Genomic DNA, 20,658 nt, shown 5'->3' on the forward strand with positions numbered 1-20,658 from the left:
TCAATGCAAATATGTAATCAGCCAATCATGTAGCAGCAATTCAATGCATAAAAGCATATGGACATGGTCAAGAGGTTCAGTTGTACAGACCAAATATTGGCATGGGGAATAAATGTGATCCAAGTGACTTTGACCATGGAATGATTGCTGATGCCAGACAGGGTAGTTTGAGTATCTCAAACTGCTTATTTCCTGGGAATTTCATGCACAAGTCTCGGGACTTTACAGAGAATGGCATGAGAAACAAAAACAAAATCCAGTGAAAGGCAGTTCAGTGGGCAAAGATGCCTTGTTAACAAGTCAGAGAAGAATGTCCAAGTTGGTTCAAGCTGACAGTAAGATGACCGTGACTCAAAGGTTCATTCTATTATTGAAGTACACAACTCAAATTCTTCAATTCTCTGGGTAGCCATAAAACAAAGGAGGAAAAGAAAAAGCACCAGGTGTTACAACAGTGGTGTGCAGCAGAAAATCACACCAGGTTCATCTCCCTTACCTAATAAAGTGGCTACTGTTGTATTTTTCTACTCAGTACAAGTGCACTGTGAAACTTCTCCCAAGATTGAGAACAAAAGTGAAGTGATTTATGTAATAACAATGATGTGAATAACTCAATTTATATGATTTATACAGAAGCAATAAACAGAATTGTAAATAATTCAATGTGATTATATAGTTGTGATACTGTACACAATGCACAACATCTCCAAGCAAGACAGAGTTCTTACCTGCATCCCTGAGAGTTCCAAAAACTGGAGCTTTGAATGTGGGTGCCCAGAGTGAGTGTTCCCAAATTAAAACCAACATATCAACTTTGACTCAAATATTGTATTTGAATAAATGTTTTGTTCAATCAACAACATGATGCAAAAATCAAAATGAATATTGAAGTCATCCTGCTGTTTAGCCTTTTCCTCGTTGGAAAAAAATTATCTAGATTTATCTAGCAAATTTTGGCTTGTGAATCAGACACTGAACCAAGTATCTAAAAAGGCAAAAAACAACAAAAAAAAAAATCCCAGCTGCATCAAAAGCAAGGATAAATATTTGGGTAAATGCTGGTTGCACATACTTCCAAGGCATTTAAAATGAGCAAGGGCAATGAGGAACTGAACGTTTCTCCTATCTTAATGGTTCTATGCCATCTCCTGCTCCACACAAAAATAGTTTTACTCTGAAAAGCAAACTGGTACAAAAACTATCAGTATTTGTTTAAGAAAAAACAAGTTCCGCAGAATTTATCCTAACTTGTAGGAAAGATACTGTAAATTTAGTTCTTGAAATTCCCTTTTCCCAGAAATTCAGTAGTGGACTCAGGTAACCCAGCAAAAGTTAAGGCAATTGCTGAGTAGGTTACTGTTCAAGAAATTTGTGTTTAAATAATCAGTATCACTGGATGACTAATCTTGCCTCCTGTTCACAAAAAAAAGATAAATGGGTATAAGAATCTAGGTAATTTTTGTTTCATTCAGGAACACTGATATCAACTGTATGGCCCTATAAAACATCTCAGTAAGATTAAGATGGGAGATCTAACCTGGAATTATTTCTGCATTGTGGCACAGCTCCTCAAACCTGAACTCAGTTACACAAACTATACCACAATATATACTCAGGAATATTGAACATCTTAACAAGAAACCTGGGAAAAAATTAAATACTATGAACAGAAATGGATAATATCCATTTAAATTGTTTTAATTACTTCATTGCAATTTGGATACATAGCGAAGAAATAGGTTTATACTAGTACAGAACAGTATTCCTGATTAAAAAGAGTGGTCACTTCAAAACTAAAGTTTTACTGTGTTTAACAGCCATTCTTGATAACGATTAAACAAATTTATTTTAAACAGAGCTAATTGTTCTTATAGTACAACAAAAATATACATAGAAAGGAAAAATAGCAATAGAACAAAACAAAAAATTTACAATACAAATGTTAACACCTGCTCAACAGGAAATCCACAGTATCCAAATTTGAATTCAAAAATGCACATTAGCATAATTACTAAAAGTAATTCTTTAAAAACATACAGTATAAACTACCATGTTTGACAACATTTAAAGCAACAGACATCCTGTTGAGTTTTATTGAACTAGGTGTACTGCAATTGAATAAAGTAATAAACTGGACTAAACACTGATATCTATGATTTCACTCTGTTTAGGTTAATCTTATATTCTTTAAAATTGATCAAATTCTGCAAATCACAAATCTCAAAATGTTATCACTACATCAAGACTGAGAATTCATTTACTAACTTTTCATGATCCAACCAACAGATAATATTTCCAATTGGGTAGTTTCATGGACTGTTTTAGTAAGGAAAACATGAATGCCCTACTCATATCTCGGTTGGATTCTTCATCAGTGCCTGGAAGGAGAGAAGGTTAGATTAAAATTTAGAGGACACCATTTCTTACATAATGGTGCATTTCAAATATTTGGTCATGCTAAACCACAGAATCAATAATTGGGGAGTAGAGAAACTGATCATGGTTGGGGGGGAAGAAAGCAAGAGATATGTAGGGGAGGAAAAATGACCTATATGCCTGAAAATACTCTTTGCTCTATTTAGAAGACTGGTTTCTTGAAGTGGCCATTAGAATTGAAATTTATTTGTTCAAATCAAGAATGTCATAATCAGCAATTTAAAATATGGAGGATAAGATAACGATTGTTCTGTTTGGACTGCAGAAGTAATTTATAAATTATATTGTTTTAGCTAAATTTCACATAGCCTTAAAATCTTAAAATTAAAGTTAAACAAAAGCAGGTTACTGAAATCTTTAGCAAATATCTATTAAACACAATTATCCCTCTTACAGATTACCATCCTGTAAAACTAGAGAACCTGTCCAGAATGTAAAACATAAGGTAGGTGGTGGGGATTGACAGAATGATCACACTATACACAAGATTAAATAATCTAACATCTCATTTAAAAAATTTCTCCCTCACTCTGTGCAAAATATTTCCACAATGTAGGGTGTGGTTTTAACAGGTACACTTAAACATAACAAGAGCATAATAATTATTGCTGGTTCTAGTCCAAGATGTGTTAGAGCATCAACTTTTTAAAAATTAGCCCTAGCTGCAAATACTGATTTTCACCAGATCATGTGCTAACAGGAAAATCTTGCGCCCACTTGAAACAAAAAATCAGATGTTGTTCAAAAGTGACTTCATCTTCTTTGCCACAGCATTATCTGAATCTATTTGACTCATCTTTAATTATGTTCTTTCCTTCACAATGATAAACTGTCAATGCATCGATCATATACTGATACTAATGTTGCAAAGCTACAGCTTTAGACTTAGGTGTGCAGAAAATTTTATTTTATTTTCAAGGGTGTGTGTGTGAAATTACCCAGGGGTAGAAAGAAAGAAAGGATTGTTTAGAATTCCAGGTGATCTCAAAGATAATTACCAAAATTAAGCTAACATTCAGCGTAAAATGGCAAAATTTCAGGACTAATAAAATGCAGCTGCAAGAATTTCATACCACTTGTTTAGACCAATGTGCCTTATATTACATATTTTAACTATATTTTATATCATATAGACTTTGTGTCAGGGATTTGGATCTGAAACAAACCCAACATTAGAAAGATCAAATTATAGCAGGCAGTGTCAGAATGTGCTACAAGTATGTTCTCCAGATGACAGTAGAAAAGGTACACCCTTTCATTAGAGTGAACAGGCTCATCATTTGTTCCAGTTGTTCTTTACAAAGCTGGGAAATGAGTGTAATTCCCAGACTCCAAACCATCATGTTAAAAAATGACATACATTTGAAAAACTTTTTTTGTTTTAAATCTGAGTGAAGGGACATCATTCATACAGAGAAACAGTAAATAAATCAAAACAGGTTTGGTGCAATTTTTTTTTAAACTGTGAGAGTTAAAGTCAAGAATGTATGTGAGGGAAGAGAGGCATTGAAGGTAAAGAGGTTGTGATAACTAATAAAACAAAGTGAGGTCATATGTGTACCAGAGTTATAGTCTCAAAGGGTTATTAACCCACTGGATGTGCAGCATTAAATAGTTTTATTTCCCCTCCCTGAGGAGGTAGGTGGGGCGGGGGGAATGAAAATAAAACAAGAGGAGGTCACACAACATTTAATTCACCACTGTTTAACATTTACAAAGTTAAATCAACTGAAGTAGATAAATCAAGCATGTTTCCAAGCACTTAGTCTTGGTTCTGTAGTGTTCTGCTAGCATGTTGGTTAAATTCCAAAACAATTTCAACTCAAACAATGTTTTGCTCTATATAATTTAGAAGTCAGAAAACTTAAAGCGAACAGCTAATTCTTTAATGAATACTGGCTGGCTCTATAATTTTTTTAGCATTTCAATCTCATTTAAAAATTAATCAGCAAAGCAAATGTGACTTATGTAATTCAGCCATGAAGCTGGGCAATATGCCTACATGTTATGGGCTCCACCAGCTTCTGTTTAAGCTACAAACGATGAACATATTATTCAAAATGTGAAACTGCAGTCACTGTTTTCATATTTTAATAGGCAATTTAATAAAAAAATAATTTGACTAGAACCTAATCTGATACAAGTTGATACAACAGAAATTAAAGTTTTCTGTAAATAAAACAGCATTGAATAATGCTGAAGCTTGATTTATCAACAAGTGTAAAAAAAATCCTCATTGCTGCTCTTTGCAATTTTGTTCTTGCCCTTTCACTCAAAAAAAATTGCCATGACAAATGGATTTTGTTGTAATAAACACAGAATAAACTCATTCCATGATAATTCAACATTACCGATTTTCATAAATATCTATTAAGATACTGTCATCCTGAAGCATATTTAAGATAGGCACAAGCATCTACTGGCTTTGCATTTAAGTACTGATGTGGCATATAATGTAGTTCTATACACTGGACCCGTAATATAAATACATCTTGAATAACTTGCCTCAAGTAAATTTAAAGAAACACAAAGCAGGAAAAGACATCTGTTTTTGAAAGGACCATTTTAGAAAACAGCTGCATCAACTTGGTTTTGTTTCCACCTTCTTTTAGTCAGGCCTTGAACGTGCTGAGCATTACATTCCACAACATGCACGCATGGAGCAGTCAAATGGGCTAGCACCAATTACACAAGCAAGGTGCTTAGAAGTATATAGAACTGCATTCTTTTGCCTACTGCATCCTCAATAAAAAACATTCTATTGGTTGCATGTAAACAGCTGTATTATAACAATGCAATTCAGCACATTGAGATAGTAACGTTAATACCCAGGTTCCCATGATCTGCAAAAAGATGAGCAATAGAAGTATCAAAAACTAAACAATCACTATTCATGATTGCTGCTGCAACTCCATCATGGATAGACCTTGGAGTAGCCTCCCATGTGAGGCGTCGACGGTTTCCATTCAATTCTAGTCTGTAGGCAAAGTTTTCAGCTTGCTTACGCGTGCCTATCAAAAGGACAATAGCAAAAAACTGTTGATGGCCTTCATACTTCTCTTGTTTCTCTAACACCAGCATGAAGTGGTGGCCAAAGCAGGATTGCATCATAACCCAATCCACAGCACCAGGAAGATTGATGTCAGTTGCCAAAAACACAATGTCCTCGCCTTGAAGCGTTGTAATGCTTTTATGCGCATGCATGAGATGAGGCATGACTGCCTCCAATGATCCTTGCCACTTGCAGGAGGCTCCTGGGCACGGGCACATGTATGGGCGAAATTCACACACCTCCTCATGTTCTGGCTTTTCTGTATGGTGCAATGACAAGAGACATCCAGCCGAGGCGTACTACATTAGGATGTGGGGTGGGGGAGGGGGGAGGGGGTAGATGTTGGTGTTTGGAAGCAGAGAGGTGGGACAGGAGGGAAAAATGTTTAATTAGTAAAATGAATACAATAAATCATTTTACAATGCATATCCAGGAAACATAACAGCAAAATTGGTACAAAACTCAAAATTCAGTATGTTATTTTTAAGTTCTGGTTAAAATAAAATACAAATTTCTTTTTAAAATATAACCAGTTAAGATGTGGAAAAAATGGTGTTAAAAGTTAACACTACACCAGCCGGGCATTGCTCATAGACCCAGCATCAAAAATCAAATTGGTTTGGCATCTAAAATATAGATGGCAGTTAATGGTTCATCTCTCCTGGCATATTCAGCTTTCCAAGACATTAAATATACTCAGGTCTCACTGCACCAGATCTTAATCGCAGCTGCTACAGAAAGCAGTGAAAAAAAGAACAGGACAAAACTGGAAAAACTTCCAAATTTATTAGGCAAACATTTCAGCACGAAGGGTTAATTTCTGAAGAGAAGTTGTACCATTTTAAACAAAAAGTGAAACCACAATAACATAACATCTCTAAACTGATCATTCTACAAATTTATTCAATGTTCAGCTGAAAACCAAGTTAGTACAACACTGGAAAATGGAACATTTTGAACTAATTTCTACAAAACTATAATGCACAAATTATGATGAGTTCAGTAAGTTGAGATTTAACCAGACTGAAAATACTGTACCCATGAAAAGGTAAATACTAAACGTGAACTACAGTAAAGTAAATCTTAATGAACAATAGTTTCTTTAGGCCTTGTCTTTCACAATACTACCAGCTACATTCGGCACTTCATCTTTCATTTCCAATTGTCCACCTCTCATCACATCTCTCATCTCCACCCCTGCAGGGACCACTCTGTCGACAACTCCCTGGGCTGTTCAACTCCATTCACTTGCCTCACTCACTCCTTGCAATTTTCCTAGTAACCACAGGAGGTACATCCCCTCCTCCCTCACCACCTACCAGAGATTGAAACAGTGCTTCCAGGTGTGGCAAAGATGGCAATCCAACCGCAATCACATTTGGAGCTCAGTGTGAGTGAGTGAGACCAAGTGTAGACTAAATGACTCATCCTACATAACTACCAATTGTCCTCTACCTCAATGACCCAAATCATCTTTTTTTTAAAAAAAATAAAGCTGTTAAAAAACAGCAAATCATTTTCTTTGGAGCCATTTTAAAATATTAGTATTCTTTTACAATTTTCAATGGGCAACTAAAATACTAGTTCTGTTTGAAAGCACTTTTAAAGCAAAATTACTCAAAATAAAGACTTCTTTAATCCCTACCATTTTAACATTCAAAATTCTATTTTTGTATGGACCATTGCAGGTGTATTCAAAAACACTCTACATTTCTTGATTCAAATGGAATTAGAAAGCATTAGTAATTTATATTTCAATTGAAAAGGAAATGATGCACCATAAGAACTTAAGTTTGGTCCTTCATGATTCCTGTGCCTGACTTGTAAAGTTCATTTGCCATTTTATGCATCTATTTGAAGATATCAGTACAAGCTGTCCCCAAAAGACAATCAATGATACCTTCAGAAAACTCATTATTAGGAAACAAAAATTAGAAGCCAGACATGTCAAATAACTAAGGAAACAGTCTATCCTAATGGTGTAAAGAAAGGAAACATGCTCTATTTGCATAGAACTTTTTTAATTATTGAGGGTGAAGTGTAATAAAATATTATGTAAATGCACAAAAAGCACTTTTTATAGAAAATTTAAAACTTATTGCAATTAAAGATGAGATATAGCATCATCTGTTATAAAAATCACAAATCAGACCACCAAAATATTAGTTTTCAGCGAATGCTCTCAATTCATTAGCTTCCTAATTATGAGGACAACACAGCAAGTAAAATAACGTCATTAGTTGTTGCATAAAGGGTGCAAAGATTATTAATTTCTATAACTGTTTGAAAGGTACCTAAAAGTAGCTTTAATTCTGTATACTATCAAGGGATAGGCAATATTTGGCATAGCAAAACATTTAAACTACAAGTATTATTTTGCCCAAAGGAGCTACATGTTAAAAGGAAAACAAAACTAGGTGTCTGTCCACAGAATGAAAGCAGCAAGCTTTGGGGGAAATAAAATGGCAAATATACACTTCTTCCTGAACATGATTTGTTAAACATTTAGTATTGTAAATAATTTAAATCAAAAACATGTACTTAATTTAAAATCATTGTAAATATGTATATAATTTAACATCTACTATGCAAATTAATTATTTCACTGAACTCCTCTACTTATCTTTATGAGGTGGCCCATCAATTTTAAACAGTTCCAACACAGACATTAAATCAGCAAAGCAGAAACTACTTTTCTTGTTTGCTTACTACCTGGCATAAAGGATGACATAAAAATTCCTTAGAAACATACTCCCTAGTGATTCTGCTATATGAACCGATCTCTGGAGGAAAAGCAATGCTTTTTTTAAAAAAGGTGTTTACTCCCAATTTACATAACAGCTTTTTTAATGAGGCAACTAAATTAGTCCAATGCACCCACTGTTTCAACTAGATACTTTAACACACTATTCTAACAAAAAAGAAACTGCCAAGATTGTCAATAAGTCTCTTCTATGCTAATTACCATTAGCGAAGAATGATTAATCCAGAGTCTCAATCAAAAGGCACACAAAAGGTTAGCTTGTTAATGTGTTAGTCATTACCCTCTAATGGCACCTCATTAATAATGAAGATATTTCAGAGCAAAAATAATGTAAATTGTGTTCTAAAGCATCGAATGCAAAGCTTGCTAATATCACAAAAGAATGAAAAGAACATTTTCTGGTTGATACAAGGACTCACCAGATGCCTGTGCTCTGGGTGCACTTTACACACATGTCGTGCTGAGGATGATAGTGATCGTCTTGTTTTGTTGAACTGACATTGCAAATGCATAAGATCCAGCACAAGATTGAAACACTGAGCAAAGCAGAACATCACAACCATCGAGGTATCAAGACTCAGTAAAGAAACAGTACATTTGAAATAAATATTCACAATCCCTTCCTCAACAGCATAGTATACTTTTGCTTTCTCTCCCCAAATAAAACTAGGGATTGGAATATATCTGCAGCAGCAAGGTAACCAATCGAGAGTAGAGTTTGACAGTCATGTGATCCTTCAAGAGAAAAACCATCTAATTAGACCTCCCATCTTAAATGTGATGTTTAGAACACCCTGGAGAATTCACTGTTGAATCCTAACCTCCGAGACTAATCACATATGTGAACTGGTTCCAACTGAAGTGGATTGCTCTGATATACCGCTAATAGTGGAAATGACTGATGCGAGGCACAACTTTGAATGCCCAGAACTACAAAATAACATTTCACCTGTTAATTATGCATACCTGCAGGTGCATATCTACAACAGAAACAATATTCCAAAAGAAACAATACAAAATATTAAATTATTAATATGTGAAAATGGTAACATTCTGAAATGTTGCAAGCATTTGACACAAAGAATATTAAACAAGATTGGTGAGCTGCAGGCACAATTAACCACATGGGATTAAACTGCGGCAATAATGGAGATCTGGCTGAAAAAGTGAGGATTAGTTTTTAAATAAATCTGAGCAGAAGTTGTTCGGAAAAGACAGGGGAAAGAAGAAAAGTGGAAATGCAGGTCAGTATTAATGAAAATATAACAACTCCAGAAAGAAGGACCATGTCTAGAATCTACTTGGTTAGAGATATGAAACAAAAGCCATTACACTACTGGGGAAAATTCTTTTAGTCACCAACTAGCAGTTAGGAGATTGAACAGCAAATCTGCAGGGAAATTAGAGATGAGTAAAGCTGTGTAGTAATGATAATGGGGAACCTTTATTATCCTGATAAAAACATTGAAGGTAATAGAAGGAGACATTTTTGAATAATATTCGGGAGAATTCTTTTGATTAGTAGATTTCCAGCCCAAAGAAGACACTGCTGGACTTATTCCTAGGGAATGAGGTGTGACGAGGGAGGGAAGGGAGAACAATTATTGCTCCACATTTAAAAATAGAGGATATTGATAATGCCAACCTAAAACACATTTAGAAGTACACTTCCTTACCACATAAGCAACAGCTGCTCATCCCATCAAATTCACCAATCTTTTTCTCTCATTTTTCCCTGTAACCCATTCTCTCATGTTTCTAACAACTACCTCAGATTCCAATCTGCCTGCAGTAGCAATTGCTCAAGGCTACTAGCATGTTTGGGATGTGGAAAGAAATGAGAGCACCTAAAAAGCTCACATAGTAAAGGGGATCAGATCAAAACTGGGTGGCTGGCACACTACACTACCTACTGCAGCACTGTTATGTGCCACAGTTCATCCCCCACCTGAACCAGGCAAGTTACAAAGATTGGCAGCAGACCTTTAACAGGACAAAGGCATAACGTGTGATAATTCAGATAAAGTCAACATACATTCTTTAGAGGTTGAAGGGCAAGGAAATTAAGACAGTTCTCCCTGAATGACCAAACTACAGCAGAAAACAAGGACAAATGACACATTAACAACAAAGGGAAAACCAGGCCAATTATATAGGGGGAGAAAACAAAAACAAAATAATCAAAAAAGCACAAGATAGGCAATAAGTATAAAGGGAATTTTTAAAAACTAAGCTGTGAAAGGACTGTTAGAGCAGAGGTTGATTAAAAAAAACAAAAAAAATATTCTTGGAGGCAGAGGTCATGGCTAAGGTACCTAGTATTTTATCAAGATTGCTGGACTCTCAAAAGAAAGATGAGAAGGACCTACAAAGACTGACTGTACTTAATTTGCATAGATCACCTGGTTGAGTTGGAATGCAAATACATTTGAGACAAGGGAGGACAAAATTGCAAAATCCCCGCCCATTATTACCTATGAATTTAGCTTTCCAAAAATCTGATAACAGTAAATACTACAGCTTCATTTAGTAGCTACAACCAAGTTAGTTTAACTGTGATACTAGGTAAAGTTTCAGAAATGATAATTAGGTACAGAGTTAGCAGTAACTTGGACATATTTTGATTGGGGCAAGTCAGCAAGGATTTGATACAAGTAAATTGCACTCCTACTCTAATATTTCTATGAATCACTAAAATAAAAGGATATTAGAACATTGCCTTCAAAAATGTGCATTAAATATAATCAGCAGAATTTATTCTTCTCAGTGACAAATGCATTCCCTCTCTGAATGAAACATGGATGAAAGAAAAATTACAACTGGGTAGTGATCAATCTCTTAAAAGGTGAAACAACTAAACGAGAAGACAACTTGCTCAAAAGGGCTTAGTTTGTAAATTCGGTAAAAGCATTTTAAACTGGAGGATTAATTTTCATGGGATCATCCATCATGGAACATGAAACTAAGAGGGAATACTGGGACAGTATAGTCAGTAAACACAGCTTTGTTTTTAAAAAAAGTGGCATCTCAAAGTTACCATTTAATTGCAAAGCCCTGTTTAGGATTTAATGTCACCTGCAGAAAATATTAACATATTAAAAAATTGGGTGCCATGGTATCGTAGTGATTAATGTAATGCTTTTTCAGCTGGGGGCGGAATTCAGAGTTCAATTCCCAAGTCATCTGTATGGAGATTTCTCAGATCCTCCAGTTTCCTCACACAGTCCAAAGACATACTGGGTTAATTGGTTAATACTGGGCTAATCCCATGATTAGGTTAGGGTTAAAATGAGATGGTTGGGAAATGCAGTGCAGTGTGGTTTGACGGGCCAGAAGGGCCTATTCCACACTGTATCTCTAAATTAAAAAAAATGAATTATGTCACAAACTGATGGTACTTAGCTTGTCTCCTAGGTATCTGTAGATAAGGAAAACTGTCAAACCACAGATTTAAATTGTTAACGCACCAATCCAATTAACAATCTAACTAAAGCTAAATACACATTTCATACCCTACACCACCTGTTTTAACTCACAGCTGTGTGAAATTCCACTGATGCTATATGAAGGATCCAATTATGCTTACAATGGAGTCACAATAATTTAAATTTTAACACTGGAAGATAATGTATTAACTTCAGAAATAACTTCCTAACATTTGTGTACCAAGGTCAAAGTACAGTTTGTGAATTTCAGAACCAATATTAAAAAAGACAAATGTAAAAGAATTTTCAATAAAAGAGGTAAGTATACTCATAACTTAATTACCACCTTTATTTCAAGTGTCTCAGAAATACTCTCCCACCTCAGTTTGCATATCACATGGTGCCTTTTAACACCCTTGTCCAAACATGGATGAATGTTAAATTTCAGGTGTAAATGGATGACTGATCTCAACTTCTGAGCAGCATTTAATCACAATTCCCAACAAAATTGCAGTTAAGTAGGAAAAATTCTATCCAGCTCAAAAGGAAGATGGCTGTGGTTGGTCAATTCTCAGTCATGGGCCACTGCTATGGCTAATTCTGAAAAATGTCTTAAAGCCACACATCTTCAGCTGATTCACCAATAAGTTTCCCAATGCCAAATCTGCAATGGTGACCTTAAACATTGCAGCCTTCCCGATACCGCTTTACAGAAACAACATAAATTATTCTGAAGAACTGTTAATACATCTTGCAATTAAGAAGCACTCCAGAATAGTAATTCTCCTAACTCAATTGGAAAAAAAATCCTTCACTACTACACCACTGTCAATAACAATGGAATTTTAGAGTTAATTTTACTTTAAACTACAGTGAGGAAGACATACTGTCTTGCAATGATGCTGAGCATTAGTATCACCTTTCCCTGTTTTGATATATTATATATTCCATTATCTTATGAATTTTGCATTGCCATCTTCCAAAAGTCTTTTACCATTAATGCATCAACTGCAGGTCATATATATTACACCCTTGCTGAAGAATGAAAAAAGCTGCCTATCACAATGTTTTACTGAAGCTTAGCACTTTGCTTTTATGCCATAAGGGTATGGTCCATTAAATAAATGTATTACTCTGCTGTCACTTGCATTATTTATTCCATATGGGAATTGGGAGTTCTTTTCCCACAATGAACTCAGTCCATTCTACAGTCTCTATATTGATATTTTGAAATTAGAATGTATTTTTTTAAACCACCATTGGTTAAATCTGAGAAATCTTTTAAAGAAGTTATCATCTTTGGCTCATTTTCCCCCAAAATGATAACAGAAATCAACACATTGACAACAAAAACCCTAACAAAACAAACATAGTGCTGAAGGAACTCAACAGGTCACGCAGAACTTATGGAGAGGAATAGAGTGTAGACTGTTGGGCAAAGACTCTTAATATTGGAAAGGAAAGGGGAATGAAGTTTAGAAGCTGGGAGGTGAAAGGTGGGAAAGGTAAAGGACTAAAGGAAATCTGATAGGAGAGTGGATCATGGGAGAAAAGGAAGGAGGAAGAGCACCTGAGGGAGGTGATGGGCAAGCAAAACAGTCAGACGGGAGCCAGAGTGGGGAACTGAAGATGAAAGGGGGAAGGGGGAAAATTTACCAGAAGCTGGAGAAGTCAATATTCAATGCCATCAGGTTTGAGGCTAACCAGATGGAATATGAGGTGTTGCTTTCCACCACAAGAGTGGCCTCATTGTGGAAGCAGAGGCCATAGACTGGCACATTGGATTGGGAATGCAGATTGGAATTAAAATGATTGGTCAGCGGAAATCCTGCTTTTAGCTGATGGAGCAAAGGTGCTTGACAAAGCAGTCCTCCAATGTATGTCGGGTTTCACCACTGTGGAGTAGACTGCAATAGGAGCACTAGATATAGTAGACAACTGCAACAGATTCACATGTGGTGTTGCCTCACCTGGAAGGACTGTTTAGTGCCCTGAATGAAGGTGAGGGAGGAGGCGTATGGGTAAGTGTAGCACTTCTTCTGCTTGCAGGCATAAGTGCCAGGAAGGAGGTTAGTGGGGATGGACAAATCAACAAAGAGGGAGCAATCCCTGTGGAAAACAGAGCAGGGGTGGGGTGAAAGCAAAGATGTGAATGGTGTAGGATCCCTTTGGTGATGGTGGAAGTTGCAGAGAATGATATACTGGATGTGGAGGCTCATGGGGTGGTAGGCGAGAACAAGAGGAACTCTTATTCCTGTTAAAGCGGCATGAAGCTGTGGTGCATACGGATATCTGGGAAATGGAAGAGATGCAGGTAAGTGTTGTGTCAATTGTGTAGGAAGGGAAACTCTGTTCTTTGAAGGAGGACACCTCTAATGTTCCAGAAAGGAAAGCTTCATCCTAGGAAGAAATGTGGCAGAGATCAGGGAACTGTGAAAAGCCTTAATGATCTTTAGACAGAAGGGTTGTCCTTAAATAATTTTTCATTAACTAGAATGCAAATATATTTTTATTCATAATGGATGACCTTGCACTCATCTATATCTAAATCTATTTGACAGACTTCTGACCAATTACCAAATCTCTTCGGAAATGTATCTTTAAATGAACAGTCACTTGTGTATTTCCCCATTACCCCTACTTTCTGGATCCTAGTGGTGTTCAGCCAAATTCCAAGTTTGTTCAAAACTTTGCTTAAAACAGTCTCTCAAGGCAGAGTTACATTGGATTTACAGAACACAAATCAGCTGCTTGGCCCATCAATTCTGGTGGTTTTGTCGCCTGCTCAAACCTCTAATCTTTTCCCATTTAAATAGAAACACAGAAAAACTACAGCACAATACAGACCCTTCGGCCCAAAAAGCTATGCCGAACATGTCCTTACCTTAGAATTTACCTAGGGTTACCCATAGCCCTCTATTTTTCTGAGCTCCATGTACCCGCCCAGGAGTCTCTTAAGAGACTTATCATATCTGCCTCTACCACTGGAGCCATTCCATGCGCTCACCACTCTCTGCGTAAAAAACTTACCCACGACATCTCCTCTGTACCTACTTCCAAGCACCTTAAAACTGTGCCCTCTAGTGCTAATCATTCCAGCCCTGGGGAAAAAGCCTCTGACTATCCACTTGATCAACGCCTCTCATCATCTTGTACATCTCTATCAGGTTACCTCTCATCCTCTGTCACTCCAAGGAGAAAAGGCCAAGTTCACTCAACCTATTCTCATAAAGCATGCTCCCCAATCTAGGTAACATCACTGTAGATCTCCTCTGCACCCTTTCTATCGTTTCCACATCCTTTCTATAGTGAAGCAACCAGAACTGAGCACAGTTCTCCAAGCGGGGTCTGACCAGGGTCCTATAAATCTCTTGGCTCCTAAACTCAATCACACGATTGATGAAGGCCAATGCACCCGTATGCTTTCTTAACCACAGAGTCAAGTATCAACATACTATTACTTGCTCCCCCATCTGCCCATCCAGCCTCCTTGTAAAATGATCAAAGTATTCATTTTTTTAAAATGTCCTTGTTAATCTGTGGTATAACTTCAGTGACTTTCGTATTTGGTCTTCACATTTTTGTCCACCCATCTCATCTTACTCGGTGGGGGGGGGGGGGGGGGGGGGGGGGGGGGGGAGAACAAATAAGCTAAAATAAAAGAACCATGCTCTTTTAAGTCCCAAAAATGAATTGAGTTGGTGCTTAAAGTAAAAGAAAAACAGTCTAGACTACTTGATGGAATCAGTATGAATTTCTGAAAGAACTACAATCTAAGAATGCTTCACTCGTTCCCCACATCCAAAGATATCAGCATTGTACTCAGAATGAGAACAAGTTAAAACAAAAAATGTTTAAAAGAATCAAAACGTGCTACGAATTTATGACAACTTTGATAAAACATTTGCCATTGTCACATCTTGCAAAAACTTAAAGTTTCTCAAACCTAAGGTAATTCCCAGTTTAAATAAAATTATTTCTAAATAAAAGCTCAATGTTGTAAACTAGTTAAAATGAGGGATTATCATGAAGGAACAATAAATATTCAAGAATGCACTCCACTTACGCAATTACTTCACAAACAATAACTGACTGCAATACTTAATTTAAAATTCTAAACGTTTCATATCTGTGTTAAATATTTGTGCCAGGAATGTGCTGCCAGCAGATAGTAAAGCAGATACAATAGCATGTTTAAGACATGTTTAGATGGACAGATGAACAGGTAGGAAATGGATAGATATAAACCACTTACAAATAGGATTAGTTTTGTTTGGCATCATTGGGGACAGATACTGTGGCCCAAATGATATTCCTATGCTGTAGTCTTGCATGTTATTGAGCCTCTTTAAAAAATTTGATTTTATTTGCTCTTAAATAGTTTGTTAAAAAAGCTTTTTAAACTTTGTAGTTTGTTTTCCCCAATGAGATTTATTAATTATCTTGGTTAATAAAAATCATCATTTCTGAATGCAGAAACAGTGGAGGCAGAAAGAGGAAATGCACACAAGGAGATTTATGTGGGCAGTTTTCCTCAAAGTCAGTGACAAGTCCTGCCTCTGTAGTACAGGCACAGATTTTCCAATCAATCTATCCACTTAAATTAATTACACACAGCATAACTGCTAATATAATGCCTCTATTCAGGGCATGCAAGAACAAGCCAGAGATTGTTTAAAGATTAGCTATATTTGTTAAATGTATATTGAAACCAAGTGAAATATGTCATTTTTGTCAACAACAGTGAGGATATGCTGAGAGCAGTCTTCAAATGTCACAGCATGCCCACAACATACTAACTATAACCCATCAGACCATAAGATGTAGGAGCAGAAGTAGGCCATTCAGCCAATCGAGTCTGCTTCATCATTCAATCATGGCTGATCCAATTCTTCCAGTTACCCCAACTCCCCTGCTTTCAAACCAAACCCTTTGATGCCCTGGCTAATCAAGAACCTATCTATCTCTGCCTTAAATGCACCCAATGACTTGGCCTCCACAGCTGCTCATGGCAACAAATTCCACAGATTTACCATGCTCTCATAAAGTAATTTCTCCACATCTATTCTAAATGGACATCCTTCAAATCCTGAAGTCGTGCTCTCTTGTCCTGGACTCCCCTACCACGGAAAATAACTTTGCCGTATCTAATCTGTTCAGTCCTTTTAACATTCAGAATGTTTCTATGAGATTCCCCTCTTATTCTCCTGAACTCCAGGGAGTACTGCCCAAGAGCTGCCAGACATTCCTCATACGGTAGCCTTTTCATTCCTATACCTTTTTGGAATGTGGGAGGAAAGTGGAACACCCGGAGGAAACCCAAGTAGTCACAGAGTAGAAAAGCATCTAGATTAACTGGGAAACTGGTACAAGGAATGGCAAAAGTGAAGTTATTTTGTGAAGCAAACCAGTCTAAGTTATACACAGTGAACTTCAAGGACTTCAGTGTTGTAGAACATAAAACTAAGAGTTTAAATACATAGTTTCCCAAAATTAGACAAAGTGGTGAAGGTATATGGTATGCTTGTCTTCATCAGACAGGGCATTAAGAGTTGGGAAGCCATGTAACAGCTACATAGGACATTGGTAAGACAGCACTTGGAGCGCTGAATACTATTCTGTTCGATTATTGAAAGGATGGGATTAACCTACAGGATGTACAGAAAAGATTAGCAAGGAAGCTGTCAAGACAGGAAGGTTCAATTTATGGGACGACACTAGATAGTGTAGTTCTGTTTTTCCTGGAGCAAAGGAAACCAAAGTATGACCTTAGAGATTTATAAAATCATGAGGGGCATAAGGTGAATGATCACAGTCGTTTTCTCAGGAATTGTGGAGGGAGGAGAGAGAAAAAAAAGTCTCCAAAAGGACAGAGGATTAATGGAAGCAGGTAAAGATTTAAAGGGACCTGGGAAAGTTTTCCCACTCTTTGGGTATATTAAATGAATTACACGAGGAAACAATTGCTGCAGGTGCAATCACAATGTTAAAAAGGCATTCGAACTAGTTTATGAAACCAGTTTGGAAGATGTTAGGTGATGTTTTTTGTCAAATACATGTCTAACAGGACTAATTAGGGACATACTTCAATTGGCATAAATGAGTAGAGCTCTTTCCTTGCTGATTAACTCTATAATCCTAAAACAGAATGTCAGCTGGAGCAAGTGACAAAGATAAAACAAAATATACACCATTTTAATTCACATATATAGGTCCAAATTTTCCTCTAGTTTATCCAGAATGCTGTCAAAAACCACTGTGTAGCAATTTTAAAAAGGTCTCAAATTATAATACATTGAGCAAGGTGCCAAAAGAATGTTTTTGTATTACGCTCTTTGGCACAGCATGACTGTACAGTAGGGTGACTTCACCCTACAGTGTGCAGTTTGTGGAACATACCAGAAGAACATGCCCTGAGGCAGCAAGGCAGCCCCAAACCATGATGCTCCTTCTACCATGCTTCACACATGGCATGAGGTTTTGGTTTTGGTGTTGGTGTTGGTGTGCAGTGCCCTCTTTCCTCCAAACATCACGTGTGCATTTCTGCAGAAAGTTCAACTTTTACCTCATCCATCCACAATACATTGTCCCAGAAGTGTTGTGGAACATCCAGGTGGTCTTTTGCAAACTTGAGACATACAAAGTTTTCTTTTGAGAGCAATGGTTTCTTCTGTGGTGGCCTTCTAAGAACACCTTTCTTGCTCAGTGTTTTTCTTATAGTGGACACATGAACAGAGACAAGTTCTAGAGTTTTCTGCAGGTTTTTTGCTGTTACCCTTCAGCATTGTACTTTGTGCTCTTGGTGTGAACTTCGTAGGATGTCCACTCCTAGGGAGAGCAGTGATAGTACTGAATTTCGTCCATTTGTAGACAATTTCTTTTACTGTGGTCTGATGAATAATCAGGTTTTTAGAAATGCCTTTGTAGCCTTTTCTAGCTTCGTGTATCTTTACAATTCTTCTAAGATCTTCTGATAGCTATCTTGATTGAAGGATGGTGCATATAAACAGATCTTTCTTGAGAAGAACAGGTTCTGTCAGTAACCTGACTTTGTATGTCCTTTTTTAATAGGGCAGGGCACCTCTACAAACCACACTTCCGATTTCATCTCATTGATTGGAACAACCAACTCCAAATAGGTTTGTGGAAGTTATTACCCCAGAGGTTGACATAATTTTTGAACATAGACTGTGATTGTCTAAATGGTGCACTTAGTATTGACAAGTAGTACTACTGTTTGTGTTATTAGCTTATGTAGATTGTGTTTGTCTACTGTTACTCAGATTAAGATCAGACCGCAGACAACTGGTAATTGCAAAAGGTTCACAAACTTTTTCTTGCAACTGTACATGCCTCATGTTTCAACAGCCAATACAATCAAACAAAATAGCAAAGCAGACTTGCAGCTGAATGGCCTAATTTTTCTGCTAAACTAAGTTAAGGTGTTCACTGAAGTCCACAGCTTGATGTTCTGTAAGAGTCCCAATTATGAAATTAACTACCCTGAATCAAGATAGGTCACAAAAAAGATGAAACTAGTGAGAATTGGGTTCCATTTAAGTGGCTTCTATTTAAACACAAACAATATTTAAATAGGACAAACCATGACAAATGCAACTGTATACAAACATTCAAAATGATTATAGTTCTTTTGTCACATCTCTATAGGTTTATCAGGCTATTTGAGGAACAGTGAATTTACGCTACACTTTTCCTCCCCCAATCTCTGATAACAGATTGTGATGAATTAGCTTTCATTAGCAGCTACATGTAAAAAAAAATCAAAAAAATCCTTGAAACCAATTTTGCTGTTTAAACTTTGAAATTTTTTCAATTACATTTCCTATTTGAATATAGTATTAGAAAGCCATCCTATTTCTTTTTTTAAAAAGCAAGACTACCTAATGAACAAAATTGAAAGCCCTCCCAAGACTAATTTTAACCTTACTGTCGAAGAATAAGAAAAACTGTTAGGAAATACATGGCAGAAGCAAAATCTGACCACCATCGCAATAAAAGAAAACTTCAATTGGCCATTATAGAGGTGCTATTAAATTTGTGAACCCTAAAATGTGATTAGATTTTAGTCCTAAAACTAGATTGAGAACCCAATTAACAAAAAAACATTACACTTGTTCATTTATTATTGAGAAAAATGAACACATTATCTGTGCACCCTGCCTAGATCAAAACAACTTTCAGAGAACCTTAGAAGAATTGGGGATGCTTCAAACTGGAAAAGGCTACAAAAGCATTTCTAAAGACCCAAATGTTCATCAGTCCACAGTAAGAGAAATGGCCTACAAGTGGAGGAACTCAGTACTGTTGCTGCTCTCCCTCAGAATGGGCATCCTGCAAAGATCACACCAACAGCACAATATGCAATGCTGATGAAAAAGAACCCAAGGGTAACAGCAAAAGACCTGCAGAAATCTCTAGAACCTGCTGAAGTCTGTTCACGTGTTCACTATAAGAAAAACATTGAACATGAATGGTTTTCATAGGACACCACGGAAGAAACTACTGCTCTCCCAAAAAAAAATTGCTGCATGTCTCAAGTTTGCAAAAGGTCCTGTCGATGTTCCACACTTCTGGGACAATGTTTGTGGACAGATGAGACAGAAGTTGAACTTTTTCAGAAATGCACACAGCTATTTTTGAAGGAAAAAGGGCACTGCACACCAACACCAAAACCTCATCCCAGCTGTGAAGCATGGTAGAAGGAGCATCATGGTTTGGGGCTGTTTTGCTGCCTCAGGGCATGGACAGCTTGCAATTGTTGAGGAAACAATGAATTCCTATTTTACAGGAGAATGTCAGGGCAGCAGTCCATCACCTAAAGCTTAATAGAAGTTGGATGATGCAACAAGTGAATGATCCAAGCCAGGAGTAAATCAACAATGATTCAAATAGAAAATCAGGTGACCTTTACACATCAATCAAATATGAATGAAGGAATTTCAATTCACAGACCGCAATGA

At 36.7% G+C, this 20,658-nt stretch overlaps 1 protein-coding gene across 1 annotated transcript in view; it reads right to left on the minus strand.

Annotated features, from left to right (window-relative positions):
• Positions 1 to 1,677: 1,677 nt before the first annotated feature.
• LOC140734399 (E3 ubiquitin-protein ligase SIAH1A-like) overlaps positions 1,678 to 20,658 on the minus strand; it is a 36,167-nt gene continuing 17,186 nt past the window's right edge. The window contains exon 2 of the mRNA XM_073058292.1: positions 1,678 to 5,787. Coding sequence (XP_072914393.1) covers positions 5,236 to 5,787 — 552 coding nt within the window. The 3' untranslated portion in view covers positions 1,678 to 5,235. The remainder of the gene's footprint in view (positions 5,788 to 20,658) is intronic.

This window comes from Hemitrygon akajei, chromosome 10, assembly GCF_048418815.1.
Source record: "Hemitrygon akajei chromosome 10, sHemAka1.3, whole genome shotgun sequence".
NCBI classification, from domain to species: domain Eukaryota; kingdom Metazoa; phylum Chordata; class Chondrichthyes; order Myliobatiformes; family Dasyatidae; genus Hemitrygon; species Hemitrygon akajei.